Source organism: Dendropsophus ebraccatus, chromosome 6 (assembly GCF_027789765.1).
Source record: "Dendropsophus ebraccatus isolate aDenEbr1 chromosome 6, aDenEbr1.pat, whole genome shotgun sequence".
Lineage (NCBI taxonomy): Eukaryota > Metazoa > Chordata > Amphibia > Anura > Hylidae > Dendropsophus > Dendropsophus ebraccatus.
The window spans coordinates 120,801,044-120,825,704 of NC_091459.1; the positions used below are offsets into that span (position 1 = coordinate 120,801,044).

Here is a 24,661-nt window from a genome sequence, read left to right on the forward strand (position 1 = left end):
AATGCCCCCAGAGGTGCCCCTCATGAACTAATAATGCCCCCAGAGGTGTCCCCCATGAACTAATAATGTCCCCAGAGATGCCCCTCATGAATTAATAATGCCCCCAGAAGTGCCCCCCATGAAATAATAATGCCCCCAGAGGTGCCCCCCCATGAACTAATAATGCCCCCAGAGGTGCCCCCCATAAACTTATAATGCCCCCAGAGGTGCCCCTAAAAAAAAAAAAAAAATCCTACTCACCTAATCGCGCTGTGTGGCTGCAGGCAGCAGCCCTCCGGCAGGCGTGATGACGTCATATCATCATGCCTGCCGGAGAGGTCACGTCCCGGCGTCCCATAGACCGCAGGTATGAAGTGCTGGCGGCCTATGGGAGTGAATGTAGGAGCAGGACGCTGACAGGTCCTGCTCCTACATTCTGCTCATTTTAATGTTCCGCCCGCTCACTGTGCGGGCAGAACATGAAAGCGATCTGTGCATCCCGAGAAGCTGTGTGGCCGCAGCTTCTCGGGATGCTTAAAGAGACAGTGACAATTCCCATCGAGATCCCGCGGCACCCCTGGTGGGTTCTGCCAGCACCCCAGTTGGGAAACTCTGATCTAGGGTATGCACCATTGTGTTCCTCCAGTGTACTGAGATAAGTATGTGCCTGCCAAAGAGGAGGCTTAAGTATGATCTAGAAATGACAGATTACCTTGAAAGTGCAACTTTCATTTGCGTTTATTGGCATATAAATAATATAATCTACAGCCATCTCATAACATCAGAAACAGCTCACCATTAGTGTTGAGCGGATCTGTCAAAATGTTCAGGTATGGACGCTCAGCATTTAAGTTGGATGCTGCCCTAGGGCTGCCAGGAAAACATGGATGCAGCAGCAACCAACTTCTGCAGCTGCGGGAAATTAAACACTGAGCGTTCGGATTCGGATAACGTTGCCGGACCCAAATATTTTGACAGATCCGCTCAACACTACTCACGATATAAGAGAACAGCTAGGACTGAAGGGTCCTGACAGAATTGAGCAGTAAAGCGGATGACAAGTCTCATGTATCTGTAGAGAAGCTCTGATGTTCTGCTAGAACCAAATCTAACATTTTTTGAGGAGGAGGAGGAAAGACTCATGTCATTTCCTTTGCTGTGACTTCCGAATGTTTTGAGGTTGGTAAATATCAGGGGGAAGAGTTCTTAGTTCTTTAGTTTTAAAGACTTCCATCCTTATTTTCAGTCAAGTCTCTTAACCATGTACGGCCCCTCTAGTTCATATCCAATTTTTCTGTAGTAGTTTCTAGTTCCGACACCTAGAGAACAAGCAACAGGTTAGAATAACTATCAAATATGGTCAGAACCAGTGATAAACAAGCACCAAATACTCAGTGTAAACATTTATACACATAACATTACATATTCTGAGTAACATCCTGTACTATACTCCAGAGTCACTGTGTACACATTACTGTATTATACTATAGCTGTACACACTGCTGCTAAAATGTGCCTGCACTTACACTCAGCCATTCACACTGCTGTATACAAAAATTTCTGCCACTTTCCTCCTGCACAGCTCTGTGATTCTCAATTCCTGATTGGTCCATGCTAAACAGACACGCCTTCACCTTTGTTGTCTCTATTCCCCTGCTTTTCTATTCTAGCCTGTTGTACTACGCTACTTCATTATGGTGATCAGTTCCTTCCTGTATCTACAAACTGCTGCTTATGCACTTACTATACATTATACTCCACATCCTGATTGCTATACTGTACAGTAACTTATCACATATTCAGCTGTTTCTAAATGTTTGTTTCATTTGTTTTATATGTTACTCAGAATATATATATATTTGGGGGGGGGGGGGGGGGGTGGAACCAGTTGTGGGCAGCACAGTGGCTCAGTGGGGGCAGCAAAGTGGCTAGCACTATAGCCTTGCAGGGCTGGAGTCCTAGGTTCAAATCCCACCAAGGACAACATCTGCAAAGAGTTTGTATGTTCGCTCTGTGTTTGCGTGGGTTTCCTCCTACACCCAAAAACATACAGATAGGTGAAGTGCTGCGGAATCTGTGTGCGCTATACAAATAAAAAAAATAAAATAAAAAAAAGTCAGCATTTCAATGATTTCTTATGGGAAAATTTGCTTTGGTTTAAGAGTGGATTTGGATTACAAGTCGGAACGATTTATGATCGTAATCCAAGGCACCACTGTAAATAGGGAGGACCTGCAATACCAGTCACAGCCTTTAAGGGCACCACTTTAACTGATGGTGAACATTTAATTTTTAACATTTATGTCTCCTGATGAAAAGTCTTTCCTTTTTTCCTACAGGGTCACTGGACTTGAAAGGACATCTCTTCACCTAAGAGGTAAAGATGTATTAACTTTGCCCCAAAAAGCTTAGATTTTTATTCCGCCATTCTAAACAACATACAAATATCAATGTTATGTACAAAAAATTACAACATTAGACATTTCCTTTCTCCTGGAGAATATGACACTGAATACGCTGTGTAAAATACAGGGGACGGGAATGGACATATAGACACGGTTATAATGAATGCAATTCCCGCCAATCACATGTATAACAGCTCGTCCGCTGTGCCACCACTTTGTGCCCATCATCGGGTAATGCAACGGAAGCAACAGATTTAAAGAAACCTTGAATTTCCATTACAGCTTAAAAGCTCCTGCCTTCCAGTCTGAATAATGTACCTGAAGTGTCTGAATACAAGAAATTATATTGTGCTGCTTTTATTTCCCATATTTGCATCGGTAATTTGTATTCTAGAGGAGATGCTTTTCTTACCATGTGACATGTTAGAGAATTAATTTAGAGTCCCAAGGTGAAAGCAACCAAAATGGCAGCAGATTTTTTTCAAAATTTATAATACCTGGACTGGATTGTGTCCCTACTGGTTTGGCAATGGCTTACCATGTGTTTTGAGTGCTGTTGGCTCAAAGTACATTATTAAAAAGGAACTTCAGCAAACAACTGGTTTCAGAAAGTTATATAGATTTGCAATTTACTTTTATTTAAAAATCTCCAGTCTTCCAGTACTTATCAGCTGCTGTATGTCCTGCAGGAAGTGGGTGTATTCTTTCCAGTCTGACACATTGCTCTCTGCTGCCACCTCTGTCCAAATCAGGAACTGTCCAGTGCAGCAGCAAATTCCTATAGAAAACCTCTTCTGCTCTGGACAGTTCCTGACAGTACCCCTCGAAACAGAGCATTAGAACAGCAAACCAAGTATCGTCTTGTATATTGGAACAACAGACAAAAACTGCTGTACTACCGGAGCACATCAGGACTCTGCTATGCAATCACAGTGAGAGGGTGAGTGCGTTTATCTTTTCCATTTATCCATTTCATAACTGACCTTGGAGAGTATACTGCTGTGATTAGGGGAACGCTACTATTTACTGTATACTAAACTTAATATCTATCATTTAATATATACTATTTGTGTCTCTACATATATTTATCTTCCACACGCCATTGTAGTGAGAGGATTAACCATAGTGTGCACACAGCCTGAGAATAAACAGGCACTACTTCAAGCCAATGCCCAGAGGACTTAGCAATTAAGAGGAGCGCGATCAGATACCTTATTTTATATGGACAGAGGTGGCAGCAGAGAGCAATGTGTCAGACTGGAAAGAATACACCCACTTCCTGCAGGACATACAGCAGCTGATAAGTACTGGAAGACTGGAGATTTTTAAATAAAAGTAAATTCAAAATCTGTATAACTTTCTGACAATTGATTTTAAGCAATTAGTTTGTTTTTTTCGGAGCTCCCCTTTAAATAGCAGCTGATCAAGAGGAATGCTTGGCCAGTCATCAGACGCACACTGCCCTGTGTAACCAGGTGATGTGCCGCCAACAATGACCTATCCAAAGGATCTCACGACTGATCAGTCCTTGTGAAAGCTCTGCCAATGAGCGCTTATAAATAGGTTGCCACATCTCAAGGAAATGTAAAAGTTGCTTAATACAGCAAGAGGGACATGGGAGTAGGGAGTAGTCTTTGCAGGGAAGAAAATACCACGTAATCTACAATGCATAAGCTATAAGGAGGAGAATCAAGACTACAGGAACTAAGAACTAAAGGAAAAGACATAAAGGACTAACGTCTGTTAATGGAGTTAACATTGTGTCCTACCACCAATTCTACAGTGTTGATCCAGAGAAAGGCAAACAAAAAAAATAAACAGATGCCAACTGCTCCAAGGTGACCCAAAAATTCCAAGAAAATGGAGGAGAACTGGTGAATAATGGGGAGCAAGGCTGAGAGGCTAGGACACTTCCCTCTACAGCATTTACTACAGCGTTCACCTCCTGATAACCTTATGGGCGACTTCTTCTCCAAAATGTTCAGTCTTTTTGATGAAAAAGATGAGAAGGGAAAAAAAAAGGCACAGCGCCTCATCGAGTAGCAGGCCAGAGAACGTATTACTGCTACAAGGCTTAATGGGTTCTGCTCACCAGAGTGGGTTGTGTCAAGCCACAACCACCAATATGCACATGTATTTACACCAGGTTCCGGGCGAATTACAAAATATGCATGGAAAAACTTTTTCATGCATATTTTGCAGTCTTTTTGATGATGCATTCACGCATTTCATTATAGTATTCATCATTCTTATTTACCTGTCATCACCTTTATTGGTACCTTCCTAAGGTACAGTCTTTACATACATTCCCAGGCCCTTATACCAAACACATTTAAGTCATAAAGACGTGAATTCTCAGCATCAGACATCAGGATTCAGCATCTGACGTGACTTACTTCTTTCAAGAAGTCGTCAGAGGTCTATGCGTAACTGGGTCATACGATGGTGATGATTTCGGGGACTGTGCTGAGCATAGAGCCGGAGGCGCACGGTGCTCAGCCCGTGAAGAGGGGAATATATGTCACACCTGCTGGGAAAGCCACACGACTCTAATGAGACCCGGAGTACACATGTCTCATCCCTCATGCTGCAACCACTGACGTGGAGTCCTCAATATCTCCATTTATGGCTTTATCCTTCTCCGAGTCCTCTGGAGTTTGAGTCTACAATGGGCTCTTTAAACCACAAAGTGTGAAATGACTTATTACAATGTAATCAGTTCAGGAACGTCTCTCCTTACATCCTGCTGTTGTGTATATACAGATATTGCCGGTTAGTGGATAGTAAAGATTTCACGTTTATATCAGAATGGAATTTCCCCCCCCCAAAAAAGAATAAAAAGTTTACAAACTCCATTTGAAAAACTTTATTCTATTACTGTCCCCAGCTTATGGACATTCAACCAACAATTTTAATCTTCCTTTACATGGCAACAATGATGTGAACCGATATACCGGGAAAACCCTGGAGAACATAAATTATCACCAAGGATGTGAAGATAACATATCTTCTAGGAAGACTTCATGCGTTTGACTTGAGTTTTGATTACATTTCTAAGACTATATTTTTCCCAGTTTGTCTAGAATAAGGGTAATAGAGGTGGTCTCTGAGTTACAGACCCTTAAATTGAATGCAGGATTTCGATGAGACATGCTAGTCAAGAGGGAACACAAATCTTGACATGTAATGAAGATGATCAATGGTGCGTGGTCTTGAGGCTTTGTCTAGACTTCAATGACAACCATACGGCTTATGTTAAAAATGACTGAAGGATGATTTCCAAAGTACCTTCCAAGTCAACTAAATACAGAATGTAATTTTCTAGACGTTACATCGAACTTATGTATTACTATAAATTACAAACACCGTAGAACCAATGGAAACAAAAATTTTATGGCTGGTGGACAATTTGTCGTAGCATTGATCTTGGAAGAAGGTGTTCGGTCATATCACTACTCAGGGAGAAATGGAAAGAGGTTGGTTCAAGCATAAGACATAGTGAGTAGAGAGGAGTGAATTTACTGTATTAATGTTCTGGGTGCCTGGAAAAGCTGGGCCCAGTCCTGGGAAACTGAGAGAACTCGATATAGCTTTTCCAGGCACTCAGAACGGAGCAGCATGGTACGGAGTTCAAAGACAGCAGGCTGCCAAGCTAACAAAGTATTTTGCTTCATTAAATACTGTAAATTCACTCATCTCTAATAGTGAGATTCAGATATTATGGAAAAGTCTAATTCTAAGGGCCCTATTACAAGGCCGGATACCCCAGAGAAGCAAGCACCGATCCGGTAAATTAACAGTTTCTTACAGAGCCTTTAACTCAGCTCAATAATCATGCAGCAAGGTGATGTCCGTGAAGCCCTTGCCTTATGTGTAAAGAATAAACTTAATACACACCTGTCCATGATCCCTGATATTCTAGCTCCTGCCGCTCCCCGCAGCTGGGACCTCAGCCAGGCCTCTCAGCCAATCACTGGCTGAGACAATACAGTGCCATGGCCTGTGACTGGCTGAGCGGCCTCTCACTTCAGAGAGCAGCTCAGAGGTTCCACCGGTGGCTGTGGGGAGAAGCTAAATGATAACCGGGGAGCAGGGACAGATACACATTCATTAGCACATGGACTGATTGTTGCCTTTCAAAATGTTGAAAAATTTGTCGATTTTTTTTTTTTAACATGATGATAGACCACGATCAGCCGATGATCTTTCCTTCCGCTGATTGTTGTCTATATATTGGTGCGTTCAGACTATAGAAACTAGGCAGAAAACCAGCCACGGATGCCATCGCTCGCGTCTCTGTCTATGCCATAGACTCCATTCTATGGTTGGGACAGATTCTGCCATCTGCCAAAAAGTGGCATGTGTTCCCAGTATTCCTGCTCCACAGACTGTGTTCCTGTGTTGTGTTCTTCTGTTTGGTTGTCTACTGGTGGATATTCTGGGGACTGCTACCTGGGGATACTCTCCCTTACATTCCCCACCCTGATCTGGCCAGCACCAAACTGGAGCAGCCAAAAGGGTCCCCACTATTCCACCTAAAGAATATTGTATGTTCTAAACACATCAGCTTCTGTTTTGGACGTGCAAATGTTCCAATATTTGGAATGGATCAGTCATTAGATCTCCTCAATCACACAGGGATTTGAACGGTACTAAAATACATTTCATCTTATTGTCAATTTATCTTCACCCCATTATTCCACTTAACATAACATGATTTTTTTTTTTTTTTAACTAAATTTAATTTTATGGAAGCTCAATTTTGTAAGAAAAATGTATGACCGCTAATGATCCTCCTTATAGGGGCTATATTGTTTTTTTCCTCATAATGGAGCTATATTTACACGCTAATTTCTTTTTTTTTTTTTTTTTTTTTTTTTAATGAAAGTGCTGATGTATTTCTGTGTCCGAGCAGGAAACTAAAGATGGCATGGCTACCATAGTGTATAATTATACCTTGAGCTGCAACAATACCATCTCTGCATTTAAGAAAGTTTCTTCAGCGTTTCCGTGACTTGGAGGTGAGTGTACAAAGTATTATTATTATGTTAAATTATAGCACATTGTTCTGCCCGCTTTGTTTGGTCGTATTTAACATCTAGCAGGAATGTGTTTGTCCCCATCTAAAAATATACATTTACATAAGGATGGTAACAGAGTTCAAAGCAATTAAACCATACTCAAAAGCGGCCCGCGTCAGCGGAGACAAATGTTCTGGTACTGAGGTGGACAAATAAGAACGCCCCTCTCCTCCCTTTCATACTGAATGTAAATAGGGACATAATGATCAAACAACGTCCCAACTAACACCTAGGAACATACTGTGAGTAAATAAAAAACTAAATTGTAATTTGCGATCTGGTATTGTGGAGAGCCCCCTATAGCAGCAGTCTGGCTGTGTGGTATAGAGCGCCCCCTATAGCAGCAGTCTGGCTGTGTAGTCTGGAGCCCCCTATAACAGCAGTCTGGCTGTGTAGTCTGGATCCCCCTATAGCAACAGTCTGGATGTGTAGTATAGAGCGCCCCCTATAGCAGCAGTCTGGCTGTGTAGTATAGAGCGTCCCCTATAGCAGCAGTCTGGCTGTGTAGTATAGAGCGCCCCCTATAGCAGCAGTCTGGCTGTGTAGTCTGGAGCCCCCTATAGCAGTAGTCTGGCTGTGTAGTCTGGATCCCCCTATAGCAACAGTCTGGATGTGTAGTATAGAGCGCCCCCTATAGCAGCAGTCTGGCTGTGTAGTATAGAGCGTCCCCTATAGCAGCAGTCTGGCTGTGTAGTATAGAGCGCCCCCTATAGCAGCAGTCTGGCTGTGTAGTCTGGAGCCCCCTATAGCAGCAGTCTGGCTGTGTAGTATAGAGCGCCCCCTATAACAGCAGTCTGGCTGTGTAGTCTGGAGCCCCCTATAGCAGCAGTCTGGCTGTGTAGTCTGGAGCCCCCTATACCAGCAGTCTGGCTGTGTAGTATACAGCGCCCCCTATAACAGCAGTCTGGCTGTGTAGTATAGAGCGCCCCCTATACCAGCAGTCTGGCTGTGTAGTCTGGAGCCCCCTATACCAGCAGTCTGGCTGTGTAGTCTGGAGCCCCCTATAACACCTTTCACCTGCCCTCTATTTAGATATACCCCCTTGCCTCAGATGTGCAGTAGTTTTCTGTATGCTCAGCGTATGACAGCAGAACATTGCAGTGCGTGTTCGCTATCAGAATGTCAGGTGTTTGGGGGAGCAGAGAAAAGAACATTGTTTCAATAGAATTTTATGTAAACAAAGAGAAGACAACACAGATCGTGTCCCAGTGTTACATGCCTCCTCACACATCTGATGTATACTCTGTATGCTGAACACCAAAACCACTAAGACTCCATAGAGTAGACTGATTCTATAGTAAATCAGACCCTTCTTAGAGACAGAGAAAGATGCTTAGCTGAGAGCTATCGTCTAAGCCCCCAGACTAACTGATCAAAAAACCCCAAACCTTCTTCTGAAGTATTTCCTGTTTTGAGCCGTTTTGGGACTATTTCTGCGGACTCACCCGCTTTTCATGCTAAAAATGAGCTAAACTCTGTCATGTTCCTTCCTCATCAGGATGACAGTGCCCGCTCCCTCCCTGCACCCCCAACGCCCTACAACCCCAACACAACACCAAACACCTCCTCCCCTTTCCCCTGGTAAACAAACTCCCTCCTGTACGGCCACTACCAACACCACAAACATGGCAGTAGCCGGTGCTGCAGCTGCACCAGCCACTCCTACACGGAGATTACATCACCCCGGCTCTCTCCTGTGCTGCGGTCGCATCATCACCTCCGCTATATCACGTGCAGATCAGCTCTGCGACATCATCAGCCAGTATTGAATACATACTCGGGTGGTATGAAAACAGACCTATCAGGCAAAGCACTGAATGATGGGAAATGTAGTTTTGGGGCCAGCGCCATCTTGGATATAGATCGGCTTTTGGAAAAACTTGTAACTCAGGGAAAGCAGCAGCTAGGAAGCAGGAGACGGCTCAAAATACTCAAAAAGGGGATTTGATGAATAATAATAACTAGATTTGGGAACATTTCATTTTTTAGCTCTTGGGTGGAATACCCCTTTAAGTCAAAGATTTGTTTGTTTTACGACACTGACACTATAATCACTCTACAATGAAACGTTCTACAACTTCCTAATAGCTATGCGCTTTAATTCCTGCACTGCAAGATGGCTGATCTCTCTCCGGACATCCAAGGGGAGTAGGGAGGTCACTAAACACATTAGATAATCGGCAAGTTCTGCCAAAGTCGGTGGGTTCAGCTGACACGTCTATCATGTATCTCAATTCACTGGCAGAGGGTAAAACAACAGAACTAGACGTCAAATGGATAAGGAGCATTCATTGCTCAAGTCATCTACTGGTGTCATAAATGAGAGCTCCCCTCCCCCAAGGTTATTTCATACAGAGATACTGAAAAAATCTCCCAGTAATGAACTGGTAATCAGCGCAATCAATGATAATTATACTGGGGAAACTATTCATCTAAAGAATAATGACACAATTTACATCCAATTACCAGACCCCAAGGATGTGACGGCTGCGTCAGGGGCTCCTGCCATACTTCACATGCCGTCCAAGAGAGAATCTGGTATGAGCTGGACGTGAGGGAATTTAATAAAAGATGCTGGGGCCGTGTAGGGTAGTAGTACAGTATGACACATGATGGACAAGGCAGGAGATGTGCGGCTGGGTAGGGTAGTAGTACAGTATAGAACACTATGGACAAGGCAGGAGATGTGCGGCTGGGTAGGGTAATAGTACAGTATAGAACACTATGGACAAGGCAGGAGATGTGCGGCTGGGTAGGGTAGTAGTACAGTATAGAACACTATGGACAAGGCAGGAGATGTGCGGCTGGGTAGGGTAGTAGTACAGTATAGAACACTATGGACAAGGCAGGATATGTGCGGCTGGGTAGGGTAGTAGTACAGTATAGAACACTATGGACAAGGCAGGAGATGTGCGGCTGGGTAGGGTAATAGTACAGTGTAGAACACTATGGACAAGACATGAGATGTGCGGCTATAGAACACTATGGACGAGGCAGGAGATGTGCGGCTGGGTAGGGTAGTAGTACAGTGTAGAACACTATGGACAAGGCAGGAGATGTGCGGCTGAGTAGGGTAGTGGTACAGTGTAGAACACTATGGACGAGGCAGGAGATGTGCGGCTGAGTAGGGTAGTGGTACAGTATAGAACACTATGGACGAGGCAGGAGATGTGCGGCTGAGTAGGGTAGTAGTACAGTATAGAACACTATGGACAAGGCAGGAGATGTGCGGCTGGATAGGGTAGTAGTACAGTATAGAACACTATGGACAAGGCAGGAAATGTGCGGCTGGGTAGGGCAGTAGTACAGTATAGAACACTATGGACAAGGCAGGAGATGTGCGGCTGAGTAGGGTAGTAGTACAGTATAGAACACTATGGACAAGGCAGGAAATGTGCGGCTGGGTAGGGCAGTAGTACAGTATAGAACACTATGGACGAGGCAGGAGATGTGCGGCTGAGTAGGGTAGTAGTACAGTATAGAACACTATGGACAAGGCAGGAAATGTGCGGCTGGGTAGGGCAGTAGTACAGTATAGAACAGTATGGACAAGGCAGGAGATGTGCGGCTGAGTAGGGTAATAGTACAGTGTAGAACACTATGGACAAGGCAGGAGATGTGCGGCTGAGTAGGGTAGTAGTACAGTATAGAACACTATGGACGAGGCAGGAGATGTGCGGCTGGGTAGGGTAGTAGTACAGTATAGAATACTATGGACAAGGCAGGAGATGTGCGGCTGGCTAGAATAGTAAAAGTAGTAGTAGTCAAAGCCATCTTACAAGTTTGGAAGTCCCCACACCCTCCCTCTCATAGGTTATTCTTAGATTAACTGTTATTTCTGTTTAAAATGGATTGGATGGAGGCATCAATCTTCAAAGAACGTAGAGTGGAAAAATTCTTCACAATTTGGGAAACTTTCATTCCTATGTTGCCTCTCCGAATCAAAGACAATATCAGACATACTTTCCAAGACACCACATGGTACCTTACCAGACAACCCGCCAATTTAATGCAATCTCATGGGATTATACTGGCAACGTAACCACTTCTTAGGGCACCTTCAGGAGCATGCGGAGACCCACGGGCATTTCTCTGCCTCCCCCCTCTCTTTCCTCCCTTTCTTCCCTTGTTTTTCTAATCTTTTATTGGTATTGTATTACCAAGCTTCAGCAACTGCAAAAGACCTTTCTGTGTTGACCTTAAAGGGGTAGTGCGGTGGTAAAGAATTATTGACAGAATAACACACATTACAAAGTTATACAACTTTGTAATGTATGTTATGTCTGTGAATGGCCCCCTTCCCCGTGTCCCACCCCCCCACCCGTGTACCCGGAAGTGTGGTGCGCTATACATACCTGTCACGTGCCGACTTGTCTCCGATCTTCAGTCTGTGATGTCGTCTTCGGACGGCCGGGCCGAATCCCTCCGAACGTCCTGGGTGCCGGCCGCCATCTTCAGCGTCATCGGCTGCTCAGCCGCGATTGGCTGAGCACAGTTATGCTCAGCCGAGGATGCTGAAGAGGGCGGCCGGCACTCAGGACGCTCGGAGGGATTCGGCCCGGCCGTCCGAAGACGACATCACAGACTGAAGATCGGAGACTAGTCGGCACGTGACAGGTATGTATAGCGCACCACACTTCCGGGTACACGGGTGGGGGTGGTGGGACACGGGGAAGGGGGCCATTCACAGACATAACATACATTACAAAGTTGTATAACTTTGTAATGTGTGTTATTCTGTCAATAATTCTTTACCACCGCACTACCCCTTTAAAGTGTCACTTTCGTTCTCTCCCCTCCCCCAGAAATCAAGAGTACAGGAGATTTGAAGAAACTTTGTAATTGGGTTTATTAGGCAAAAATGCCATTATCTGCATTCAAAAAGCCTTTTCCCCAGGTCCCCCCCCCCCCCTTCCCTCCTCTCTCTCAATTATTGCTCATTTTCAGGAAATCTTGACTAGTTTATATCAGTTGAGGGGGGAGGAGGGAGATTAGTCACCAGCAGAGAACAAAGGATTACACAGTGGGAGCTTTATGAAAGCCAGTATTCAGAGGTCAGAGAGGTTAGTGCTGATATTAGAGGAGATAGCCCAGTGATGTAGCTGTAAATTAACTCTTTGTTGTCCTGTTTTGGTGCCTCATCTCCCTCCACCCCTCCCCTCTCCATAGAAAACCATGAAGACAGGGGGGAGAGCTTCAAACTGCTTTTTCATGATTAAAAAAAAGCATTTTTGGCTAATAAACTCAATTACAAAGTTTCTTAAAATTGCAGGTACTTTTGATTTCTGCAAAAAAAAAATGTAAAAGACAGTGACACTTTCACTGATGCAACTGTTCCCAATCAGACCCAATTAGACCGCCCACTGCAGCTTTCAGAGCGGATCGAGGGTTTTAGGAGTAAATGAGTTACTGAAACTCTTATTGGGAAGGATAAAATAGTTTTATTTTTGCCCCTCTACTCCGGTGGTCATAACTAATACTACCTTTAGGTTAATGAAGCTGAGCTGCTTGGATGTGATAGTGACGCTTACTCGGTGCTGTCTAATCCTGTTACTCATCCTATGGAGGCCGCAGAGATTTCCAAGCAAATTCACGGCAATTCATCTTCATTTTCCCCATTAGTAAAATGTTACGACGTTGAGGATGAGATTTTTATTAAAGATTTTACTCTGCTTGTAAAACTAATTTAGAAGAAGAGAGTTATGACACAAAGTGGCTATAAAACATCTATTACATAGAGATGTGACGCGGAAACAGAGATGACTGATGTGAACAATGTCAGCGGCACAGTCACTTAAAAAATTACATGCCAAGAAGAAGTTGAACTTGAAGTGAAACTTTCTATGTCTGATGTAATGATGACCCGTGTGTAAAGTAATGATGATCCACAACCACGGACAATTTTATGAACTATTCAAGTAAATGCAGCCATTCACCCGATCCGTGTCGCCCACTGCCATCCATGAAAAATAAAAGGAAATGTGTAAGTGTGGATCGCAGCACGGGTCCCCTGCCACCCAGCAGCAGAGATCACAGAGAAAACAGGAACACAAAAGACAACTACTGTATTTTCTGGTGTATAAGACGACTTTTTAACCCCGCAAAATCTTCTTAGAAGTCACGGGTCGTCTTATACGATGGGTATGGTCGCCCAATACAGTGGGGGGGGGGGGCTCAAAAATGGCCCCATCCCCACCGCATGGGGCGACCACGATAAAAAAAAAATTAACTCAACTAGAGCCCGTTCCCGGGTGAGTTAAATATTTGTTTTTTAATTTAGCTGCAGTTAACCCCTGCCTGACCGCAGCAGGGCTGCGTTTAGGAAGGGGTTAACATTTTCCGGCGTATAAGGCGAACCCCTGACAATTTTCTTAAAAGTCAGGGGTAGTCCTATACGGCCAGTCGTCTTATATGCCGGAAAATACAGTACTCACCTACTCTCCCCCCGGGCTGGTGAACATGTGAGCCAGCGGGCACGGACACATCAAGTGGACACACTGCCGAATCCTATGAGTGGGCAGCACATAAAGCAACTTTAAAAGCCATTTCCGACAGTGTGGGAGGTCTAGATGTTACATTTACAGCAGAAGATTATAAGGTGATTGAAAATGTTCTTGTGTTTTAATTCAGACACAATGAATTCATTATCCCAGAACATCAAGAACGACGAAAAAATGGACTGAGCATTAACCATGAGTCACCGGTCAGAGCGCCGATCCGGGAATGGAAAGAAATAAACGCTTTACTTAATAGGTGAATAAAGAACTTTATAGCACAGACGCCATGTAATAAATGTAATTATAATACACAAGCTACGTGTAATAAAGCAAGTTATCAAACATTGTGGAAGAATGAGTGCCCCCCCCGCCCCCCACCACACACACACACACACACACACACACACACACACACACACACACACACAACTTGACGGAGGAGTCAATGCTATGAAATAATGTTTAAAATTGTTGTAGCTTGCCGGCTGTCCTTATCATATTAGGGAGAATGGGTGGTCAGTGCTTTGTGTGGTATACTTAGAATGTGATTGGCAGTCTTATTTGTGTTAGGCACAAAAATGAAAAAAAGCCAGCCACCATAAAATAATCAGATATTCAGTTTATTAAAAATCGGTTATTTGTGTTCACCTATAACACTTAGGAATGATAGGAGAGAGGTTTATCATTGTTTTGCACCAGGGTGTTGAGTGTCATACAACACTGTAGTTTGTGTGCAAAACTGTTATTTCCTGTGATTTTTTAACCTGTCCGTGTAACAGCAGTCACACGTGTCACACATCACACAAACCATCTATAGCCTATCTAGGAAGAGTTCTTACAGGGCTTGTCTGAAGTACACAAAATTCTACATATGGATAGATGTGTATGTAACAAAAAAAAAAGGTCATACTCACCTACCCTGATCCCCCACAGCTGCCATATAGGTCCAACTAATCACAACCACATCCTGGTATCTCTGAGGAATCTTTTCAGATGGAAAACTCCCCATCAGCCATTTAAAGGCCATAGTAGTAACCAGCCCCAATCAGCGTTTAGCTGAGCCACAATTTCCTGGTGACATGACTCAAACATGGTGACATGACAGACAGGAAGGTACCAAAGACAGCAGCTGTGAAGGAATTGGGGTAGGCAGGTATAACTTGCCTACCCTTCTCTAATGCTACACTATGATGAAAACTAATGTTTTTAAAGAGCCCCATCCTAGTATCCCAAAGCCTGCATGTTACTTTCATCAAAGAGGAGAGTAAATCCTCATCTGTATTTAGTTATCGCAATTCACAAAATATTCACCTGAAATGACTGCGATTTTGAAGGATCCATGCTCGTCTCTTGCTATACGTTCTGCCTCCTCCATCAACAACATCCCAAAACCCTGAGCAGAGAAGAACAGGAGATATAAACTACAGTTCAGCAATGTCTATAATAGGGAGCAGTAATATTGTAGTTATATTCTTGTACATAGGAGGCAGCATTATAGTAGTTATATTCTTGTATATAGGAGCAGTATTATAGTAGTTATATTCTTGTATATAGGAGCAGTATTATAGTAGTTATATTCTTGTATATAGGAGCAGTATTATAGTAGTTATATTCTTGTATATAGGAGCAGTATTATAGTAGTTATATTCTTGTATATATGAGCAGTATTATAGTAGTTATAGTCTTGTATATAGGAGCAGTATTATAGTAGTTATATTCTTGTATATAGGAGGCAGTATTATAGTAGTTATATTCTTGTACATAGGAGCAGTATTATAGTAGTTATAGTCTTGTATATAGGAGCAGTATTATAGTAGTTATATTCTTGTATATAGTAGCAGTATTATAGTAGTTATATTCTTGTATATAGGAGCAGTATTATAGTAGTTATATTCTTGTATATAGGAGGCAGTATTATAGTAGTTATATTCTTGTATATAGGGGCAGTATTATAGTAGTTATATTCTTGTATATAGGAGGCAGTATTATAGCAGTTATATTCTTGTATATAGGAGCAGTATTATAGTAGTTATATTCTTGTATATCGGGGCAGTATTATAGTAGTTATATTCTTGTATATAGGAGCAGTATTATAGTAGTTATATTCTTGTATATAGGAGCAGTATTATAGTAGTTATATTCTTGTATATAGGAGCAGTATTATAGTAGTTATATTCTTGTATATATGAGCAGTATTATAGTAGTTATAGTCTTGTATATAGGAGCAGTATTATTGTAGTTATATTCTTGTATATAGAGGCAACATTATAAGAGTTATATTATTGTATATAGGGAGCAGTATTATAGTAGTTATGTAGGTGGTGAGATGTAGAGACCTGCACCGCTCCAAATAATACACTGTGTGGAATGGGTCTGTGGAACGGTCTTGAGCCAGACAATAAATGTGGCTACGGCTGCTGGGTGGGGGTGCAAACTACAGAGGCAAGATATACCAAAGTTCAGGAAAAGAAACACGTAGTAGCACTCACCCGTACTTCAGCTTAGCGACTTTATTGCATCCACAAGTTGCGGGGAGGGGAAGGGTTCAGGTGTGTTCGCGTCCTGGGACGGCCGTTTTGGGGATACGCCCCCTTTGTCGACCAGGTAATGACGTCAGGATCCTGGGAGGGGTGTTATATACATACTACAATGTGCACGTGATAAATAACAACCAGTAAAAGCAAATAACAGGTATCAGATGAAGACACTCAAATCGTTGCGCTCGTTTAGGCCGAGCGGGTCGACCGCATTCAGACGTGAAATCCATGTGGATTCCCTTCTTAATAAAGTTTGATGTCTGTCTGAGCCGTCTTTAGGGGGGTTAACCCGTTCAAGGCCAACGGGGGGGTTAACCCGTTCAAGGCCAAGAAACCAATGGTGGTGTCGCCATTATGGACAGTTCTGATATGTTCAATCAGACGGGGGACTCCCTTTCCAGTCTTTACAGAATAAACATGTTCTTTAAAACGGATCCATAAAGCTCTTTTTATTTTACCTATGTAGTACATTTGGCAACTACAAACTATGGCATATACAACAAAGCAGGACTTGCAGGTTATGAAATCGTGTATGTAACAATCAGTGCCCCCTAACCGAATATACGCTACATTTAATAGATGCACACAGTATTTACATTGTCCGCATTTTTTGTTCCCTTGCGGTAGGGTGGATGTGAGCCATTGTTTCTGGCTAGTAGCAGTGGCTTTAGTATGTACATTACTGCTGAGACAATCGCCTAGGTTTTTGTTTTTCCTGTATGAAATGCGGGGTCTTCGAGAAGCTATTTCATGAATCCGTTTTAAAGAACATGTTTATTCTGTAAAGACGGGAAAGGGAGTCCCCCGTCTGATTGAACATATCAGAACTGTCCATAATGGCGACACCACCTCATTGAAGTTTCTTGGCCTTGAGCGGGTTAACCCCCCTAAAGACGGCTCAGACAGACATCAAACTTTATTAAGAAGGGAATCCACATGGATTTCACGTCTGAATGCGGTCGACCCGCTCGGCCTAAACGAGCGCAACGATTTGAGTGTCTTCATCTGATACCTGTTATTTGCTTTTACTGGTTGTTATTTATCACGTGCACATTGTAGTATGTATATAACACCCCTCCCAGGATCCTGACGTCATTACCTGGTCGACAAAGGGGGCGTATCCCCAAAACGGCCGTCCCAGGACGCGAACACACCTGAACCCTTCCCCTCCCCGCAACTTGTGGATGCAATAAAGTCGCTAAGCTGAAGTACGGGTGAGTGCTACTACGTGTTTCTTTTCCTGAATTATAGTAGTTATATTCTTGTATGTAGGAGCAGTTTTATAGTAGTTATATTCTTGTATATAGGAGCAGTATTATAGTAGTTATATTCTTGTATATAGGAGCAGTATTATAGTAGTTATAGCCACAAGGAGAAACGGATAATCAGCACTATGGATTGCAATATGCCTATGCTATGGAGGTGGATGAGATGATTATAGTAGTTATAGTAGTATAGTAGATTATTCTTGTATAGAGGAGCAGTATTATAGTAGTTATATTCTTGTATATAGGGGCAGTATTATAGTAGTTATATTCTTGTATATAGGGGGCAGTATTATAGTAGTTATATTCTTGTATATAGGAGGCAGTATTATAGTAGTTATATTCTTGTATATAGGGGCAGTATTATAGTAGTTATATTCTTGTATATAGGAGCAGTATTATAGTAGTTATCCAAAGAAGGAGACAAAGAAGCTTGCACTCACCAAAAAACGCTGCGGTATAAGTCCGTTTTATTTCGTCTTGATAGACACGAGTGGGGAGGGGAAGTGAAAGCAGGGGCGTCCAGTGGCTACAGCCGTTTCACGTGACTAATCACGTTAGAAGAGGCGTGATTAGTCACGTGAAACGGCTGTAGCCACTGGACGTATACTCGTATACTTCGTTACAGCTTTGCACCCCTATGCTGCACACCGTAGGCCTATTACCCTCACCCCATATATCCTAGCTCGTGGGTACACATTACATGATACTGGACTCTGGTGCTAACTCAGATCTTCTTTCTCAGTTGGATTATAGTAGTTATATTCTTGTATATAAAAGAGCAGCATTATAGTAGTTATATTCTGGTATATAGGAGCAGTATTATAGTAGTTATATTCTTGTATATAGGAGCAGTATTATAATAGTTTTTTGGGGGGGGGCACTTTGGGTTATAGTAGTATAGTAGATATATTCTTGTATATAGGGAGCAGTATTATAGTAATTATATTCTTGTATATAAGAGCAGCATTATAGTAGTTATATTCTTGTATATAGGAGCAGTATTATAATAGTTTTTTGGGGGGGGAACTTTGGGTTTGGTCCTGTGACATGGGGGTTGCAGGGCCATTCCATGGCCTCCCTTCCCTGCATGTGCACGCTTTGCGGGGGTGGCGGTCACTAACCGATACGGTGTGGAGTTAGCGTAGGGACCCGTATGAACCAGGAGACCTGCACGTTGGTACACGGGGCGATATGGCTTCATCAATTGATATTCCAACATCCTGAAGTTGGTATTTTAAAATAGGCTTAGCAGCATTAGTATCAGCCATAGGTGTGACGTGCAGCCGCTCCTCTCTCTCCATGTTGGATTATAATAGTTAAATTCTTGAATATAGGAGGCAGTAATATAGTAGTTCTATTCTTGTACATAGTGGGTAGTATTATACTAGTTATATTCATGTATATAGGTGGTACTATTATAGTAGTTATATTCTTGTATATAGGAAGCAGTATTATAGTAGTTAAATTTTTGTACACAGGGGGCAGTATTATAGCAGTTATGTTCTAGTGTATAGGAGCAGTATTATAGTAGTTAAATTCTTGTATATAGGGGACAGTATTGTAGTAGTTATGCGGACAAAAAGAGAAAGGAGCTGCTGCACATCACACCTATGGCTGACACTAATGCCTCTCAGCTACAAAATTATAAACCAACGCCAGGATGTTGGTATATAATTTGATCAAACCATATTGTCCCATGTACCACGTGCAGGTCCGCTGGTTCACACGGGTCCCTACACTAACTCAACAATGTGTCGGTCAGAGACCGCAAACCCCGCAAAGCGAGCGCAAGCAGGGAAGGGAGGCGATGGAATGGCCCTGCAAACCCAATGTCACAGGACCAAACCCCAAGAGCCCCCCCCCCCCCCCCCGAACCCAGCAGGCACCACTGGCAGAGAAAGCTGCCACCAAGCAACACAAGTGTGAACATGGTCTTATCACTCACCATTGCTCCTGCAGGTAGAATGGGAAGAATAGGAGGTACTTGCCATGTGTTGGGGTTGGTCCTGTGACATTGGGGTTGCAGGGCCATTCTATGGCCTCCCTACCCTGCTTGCCCTCGCTTTGCTGGGTTGGCAGTCGCTGACCGACACACTGTTGAGTTAGTGTAGGGACTAATGTGAGCCAGAAGACCTGCACGTGGTACATGAGGCAATATGGTTTGATCAAATTATATACCAACATCCTGACGTTGGTTTTTAAATGTAGCTGAGAGTCATTAGTGTCATCCAAAGGTGTGATGTGCAGCAGCTCTTTTTCTCTCTCCATGTTGTATTATAGTAGTTATATTCTTGTACATAGGAGCAGTATTATAGTAGTTAATACTGCACTCCTCCTGGTGAGACCCACATGACCGCAATCAGCAGGAGACACCTGAGTGCACATGGTTTTAATCCCTCCTGTTTTTTTCCATTCTGTTTGCTGCAGCTATGGTGAGTGTAATACCTTATCCAGACTTGTGCTGTTTGGGGGCGACCTTCTCCGCCGGCGGTGCTGGCCGGGTTCTGGTGTGGTGTTTTTGGGTCTGGTCCTGTGGCATGGGGGTCGCAGGGCCGTCCCATGGCCCCCGTTCCCTGACTGTGCACGCCTGCGGGGTTGGTGGCCACTGACTGGCACGGTGTGTGGACTTAGTGTAGGGACCCATGTGTATCAGATACCGGCACGAGGTACATGGGGCAGTATGGCTTGATCAATTCATACACAAAATTCTGATGTGTTTTTTATTTAGCCAAGCGGCACTAGTATCAGCCATAGGTGTGAGGTGCAGCACTCTGTTTCTTCCCTGAACCGCATTATAGTAGTTATATTCTTGTATATAAGAGGAGTATTAAAGTAGTTTTATTTTGGACATAGGGGGCAGTATTGTAGTAGTTATATTCTTGTACATGACGGGCAGTATTACAGGAGCTGTATGCTCTGCCAGCAGAGAACATTATGTACATTAGTTAGGTGCTGATGTTCTACTTTATTACCTGATGTTGAAATTTAGAAGGGTCACGACTGCTGACAGGGACCACACTACCATACACATGAAGTTCTCTCACTATGGATACACCTCCTTTTAACTCAGGTCTGAAGGATTCTGGAGAACACTTTCGCAGGCGTAACAATCCGATAAGAATATCTTGTTCTGGATCCTCATATGACAGGAAAGTCTCCCAGCCCCCATTGGCCACATAATCCCTGCGTATTAGTTCTACCTAAAAGAAATAGAAACCAAAAAAAGGCAATAACCTTAGTAACCAAATATACATCATATGGTTAAACAGGAACATAGAGTCTTTGTCTGCTGAACCATGGCAAGTAGTAGAAATTAATCTACAATATTTTGTATTTTTTTTTAAATGGCACAAAAAAAAAAAAATATTATCTGACCCCAGTCTGTGTATTTCACTTTTGTCAGAATCAGCATCACTTCTAGTAATAAGTAGACCTAGGGACCTAAAGGGTAAAACTCCAAGGACAATAGCATTCGGAAAACTGACTGCGACAGCGATTCCCAATACTTAATAAGGCGCCACAGGACCAAAAAAAAAAATAATGTCATTTAAATTTCTCGAATGTCAACAAAACATTTAAGAATGATCTGGGGGGAGACGCGTTCCGCTCGCTCACTTTCTGACAGCTGATTTCACCAGCTGCCGCACTTCCCAGAGGAGCTGTGATATTAGCTGTTGTAGTGAGCGTCCTCCGCTCCCCGTGTGCGCCGTGGAAATGAGACAGAAAAATAAAATCATTGGTAATTTTATTGCTTGTTGTGCGGTGAAACACCAGTTGTGAATTCCTAGAGGGGAAGGAGGGGGGTATCTACATGGAGGTGACATGCCTATACGGATGAGGTCTGTAATAATAACAAGGGATCTAAGGGGAAAACTGTTCCGTCAGCCCAGCGTAAGTTATGAGGCGGTTACGGTATCGGAAGATTGTATTAATGGGGTTCACTTACTTTTTTGCCATAGAAGCTTAAAGAGGTATTCCAGGGAAAATCTATAAATTAGCAATGGAAAGGGTTAACCAAGGTTAACCCTTTCCTAATATACTTACCTGTCCGTTTTTGGCCCCCCAAGGAGATCTCCGGTCCGGTCACGTGATGGTCCGGGCTGCAACTCGCGGATCCTCTTCTTCCGGTTCGGTGACGTCACCATACCGGTCCGGCATCGGCTCTTCTATTAGCAGCAGAGCACTAAACCCTGACTGGCTTGGTAGCGTGTAGCCAATCAGGGTTCAGTGCTCTGTGTCCCCCCACCTGCTGTACCAAGTTAGCCGGGTGCTGATGTCCCCGACCCCCCTCCTTCATGTATAATCACCCCAATCTCTCCCCCGGCCCCCCTCCTTCATGTATAATCACCCCGATCTCTCCCCCCGGCCCCCCTCCTTCCTGTGTATACAGTCCTATTCAAAGATCGCTCAGCCCCCAGTGTAATTGCTCCCTGTGCTGGCCCTGATCTCCGCACCTGTACTCAGCTGACAGATGCTGTGCACGAAGCAAGGAAGAAATCTCTCCTGCACTCACTTACACAGCGCCTGTCAGCTGAGTACAGGTGCGGAGATCGGGGCCAGCACAGGCAGCAGTTACACCGGGGGCTGAGCGATCTTTGAATAGGACTGTATACACAGGAAGGAGGGGGAGAGATCGGGGTGATTATACATGGAGGGGGGCCGGGGGAGAGATCGGTGTGATTATACATGAAGGAGGGGGCCGGGGGAGAGATCGGTGTGATTATACATGAAGGAGGGGGGCCGGGGGAGAGATCGGGGTGATTATACATGAAGGAGGGGGGTCGGGGACATCAGCACCCGGCTAACTTGGTACAGCAGGTGGGGGGACACAGAGCACTGAACCCTGATTGGCTACATGCTACCAAGCCAGTCAGGGTTTAGTGCTCTGCTGCTAATAGGAGAGCCGACGCCGGCCCGGTATGGTGATGTCACCGAACCGGAAGAAGAGGATCCGCGAGTTGCAGCCCGGACAATCACCTGACCGGACCGGAGATCTCCTTGGGGGGGCCAAAAACGGACAGGTAAGTATATTAGGAAAGGGTTAACCTTGGTTAACCCTTTCCATTGCTAATTTATAGATTTTCCCTGGAATACCCCTTTAAACTAGAATCCCAGATGTAGGACAAGTGTGACATTTAGAGATGAGCGAACCTGGAGCATGCTCTAGTCCATCCGAACCCGAACTTTCGGCATTTGATTAGCGGTGGCTGCTGAACTTGGATAAAGCCCTAAGGCTATGTGGAAAACATAGGTATAGTCATTGGCTGTATCCATGTTTTCCAGACCACCTTAGAGCTTTATCCAAGTTCTGCAGCCCCAGCTAATCAAATACCGAACGTTCGGGTTCGGATCGACTCGAACCCGAACTCTGTTCGCTCATTTCTAGTGACATTCCTTTAGTGAAGGCTTCTTTATGGTGTTGACTATGTGGTCCCAGACCAATCTCTGGCTATTACTGCGTCCTCTATTACAGTCTTGCTCTGCACCATGATAGTCGTGGTGTGAGCCCAATGCAAGACCAGTAACTGGACATCTGTCTTGTAGGCCAATGTTGTGCAAGAACCTTCTGATGGTTTATGTAGACACTGTTTGATGCCCTAAACTTGGATTCTAACGTCAGTGTGGTCAATGTGGAGTAGACTTGCCAAACTGTGACAAGTGGTGATAACAGAGATGTAAAACGGCCATCACACAATGCCTGATCCAATTTCTGAGGTTTAACGTGGCTGAAAAAAAATTGCTTTTAATCTGGCATTTACACCAAGCCGCACATGCCACAGATTAGAGCTAGGAGCTTGAAAATGTTATGATTTTCTTGCTACCTTTTTGATTGGCTTAATCTTACGGCTTGTCCTTCTTGGTGATGGAACTTCAATATTTAGGAGTGTAAACAATTACCTATCCCAGGAAAGTTTAATAAAATTTACTCTACATTTCCACTGGGTCGTGGGTAAACTGCTTTGTCTCATTACAGACATATGTGGCCGGAGTAAGCAAAGTCTGACTGGCAGGGGTCTGGTCACCGCAACCCCACTGATCGCTAGAAGGGGGGGGGGAGAGGAAGGTGTTGTTTACATTTTAACCAGTCACTACATGGACAAAAAGTGAAGCCATTAGAAGACAAAGTGGCATGGACAGATTTCCCAGAAGCAGGTGTCACATTAGCAGAACTCCTGTCGATCAGTAACTGGTGATATATTCTAGCCATGTTTCACCAATGTCTATGAAAGACATGTATAGCGGTCCACGATAAGTGAGGAAATAAGGATATTAAAAGAAGTATCATTTTAGGTGCCCACGATGGGAATGGGTTTCCCATTCTTCTATACAGCAGTTATAGTATAAGGGTGAGAAGAACTTTAATTTCCAAAGTGGAAGTCAAGGCAAAGAAGTCAGAAGGATGTTAAGAAATAATGTCTGTAGACTACATGCACAGACATATGACCCAAGGAATTTCTTGACATATAGACAGAAATGTATGTCGTATATGGAGGCATACCTGTGCCAGGCCCACTGAGTTCAGTGGACTGCATGTAGCCTACTGGTGACTACATTGAGCCTATTTTCAGATATATTATTCTGTTAGGGACTAGTCACCAGTAGACTATATTCAGTCCTCTCAAGTCAAGGGACCCAGGTTGAGTACGACCTGGTATATGTTTTTATACCTTTCTGCCACTATATAGACAAAAAACCCACACAGGCTAAGTTGTTCTTATAAGTTCTTACCTTACAGTTCTACAAATGACCACTACGTAGAGAGAACACATACCTGATAGGGTCGGACTTTATGATGAATTTCTTGGATTCCCACTTCTCTTGTTCTGACGTCACGACACTATGGAGGATGTACAGATCAGTACAGGTCACACGTCTATTTAATATATTTTTCAC

At 43.6% G+C, this 24,661-nt stretch overlaps 1 protein-coding gene across 3 annotated transcripts in view; it reads right to left on the reverse strand.

The window, feature by feature from the left end:
* Positions 1-692: 692 nt before the first annotated feature.
* The window catches only part of ELP3 (elongator acetyltransferase complex subunit 3), a 238,387-nt gene continuing 214,418 nt past the window's right edge, over positions 693-24,661 (reverse strand). For all 3 annotated transcript variants that reach the window (XM_069975787.1, XM_069975786.1, XM_069975785.1), the window contains 4 exons: positions 24,540-24,605; positions 20,740-20,967; positions 15,274-15,355; positions 693-1,298 (listed from right to left, as the gene is read on the reverse strand). In XM_069975787.1, coding sequence (XP_069831888.1) covers positions 1,222-1,298; positions 15,274-15,355; positions 20,740-20,967; positions 24,540-24,605 — 453 coding nt within the window. In that variant the 3' untranslated portion in view covers positions 693-1,221. The remainder of the gene's footprint in view (positions 1,299-15,273; positions 15,356-20,739; positions 20,968-24,539; positions 24,606-24,661) is intronic.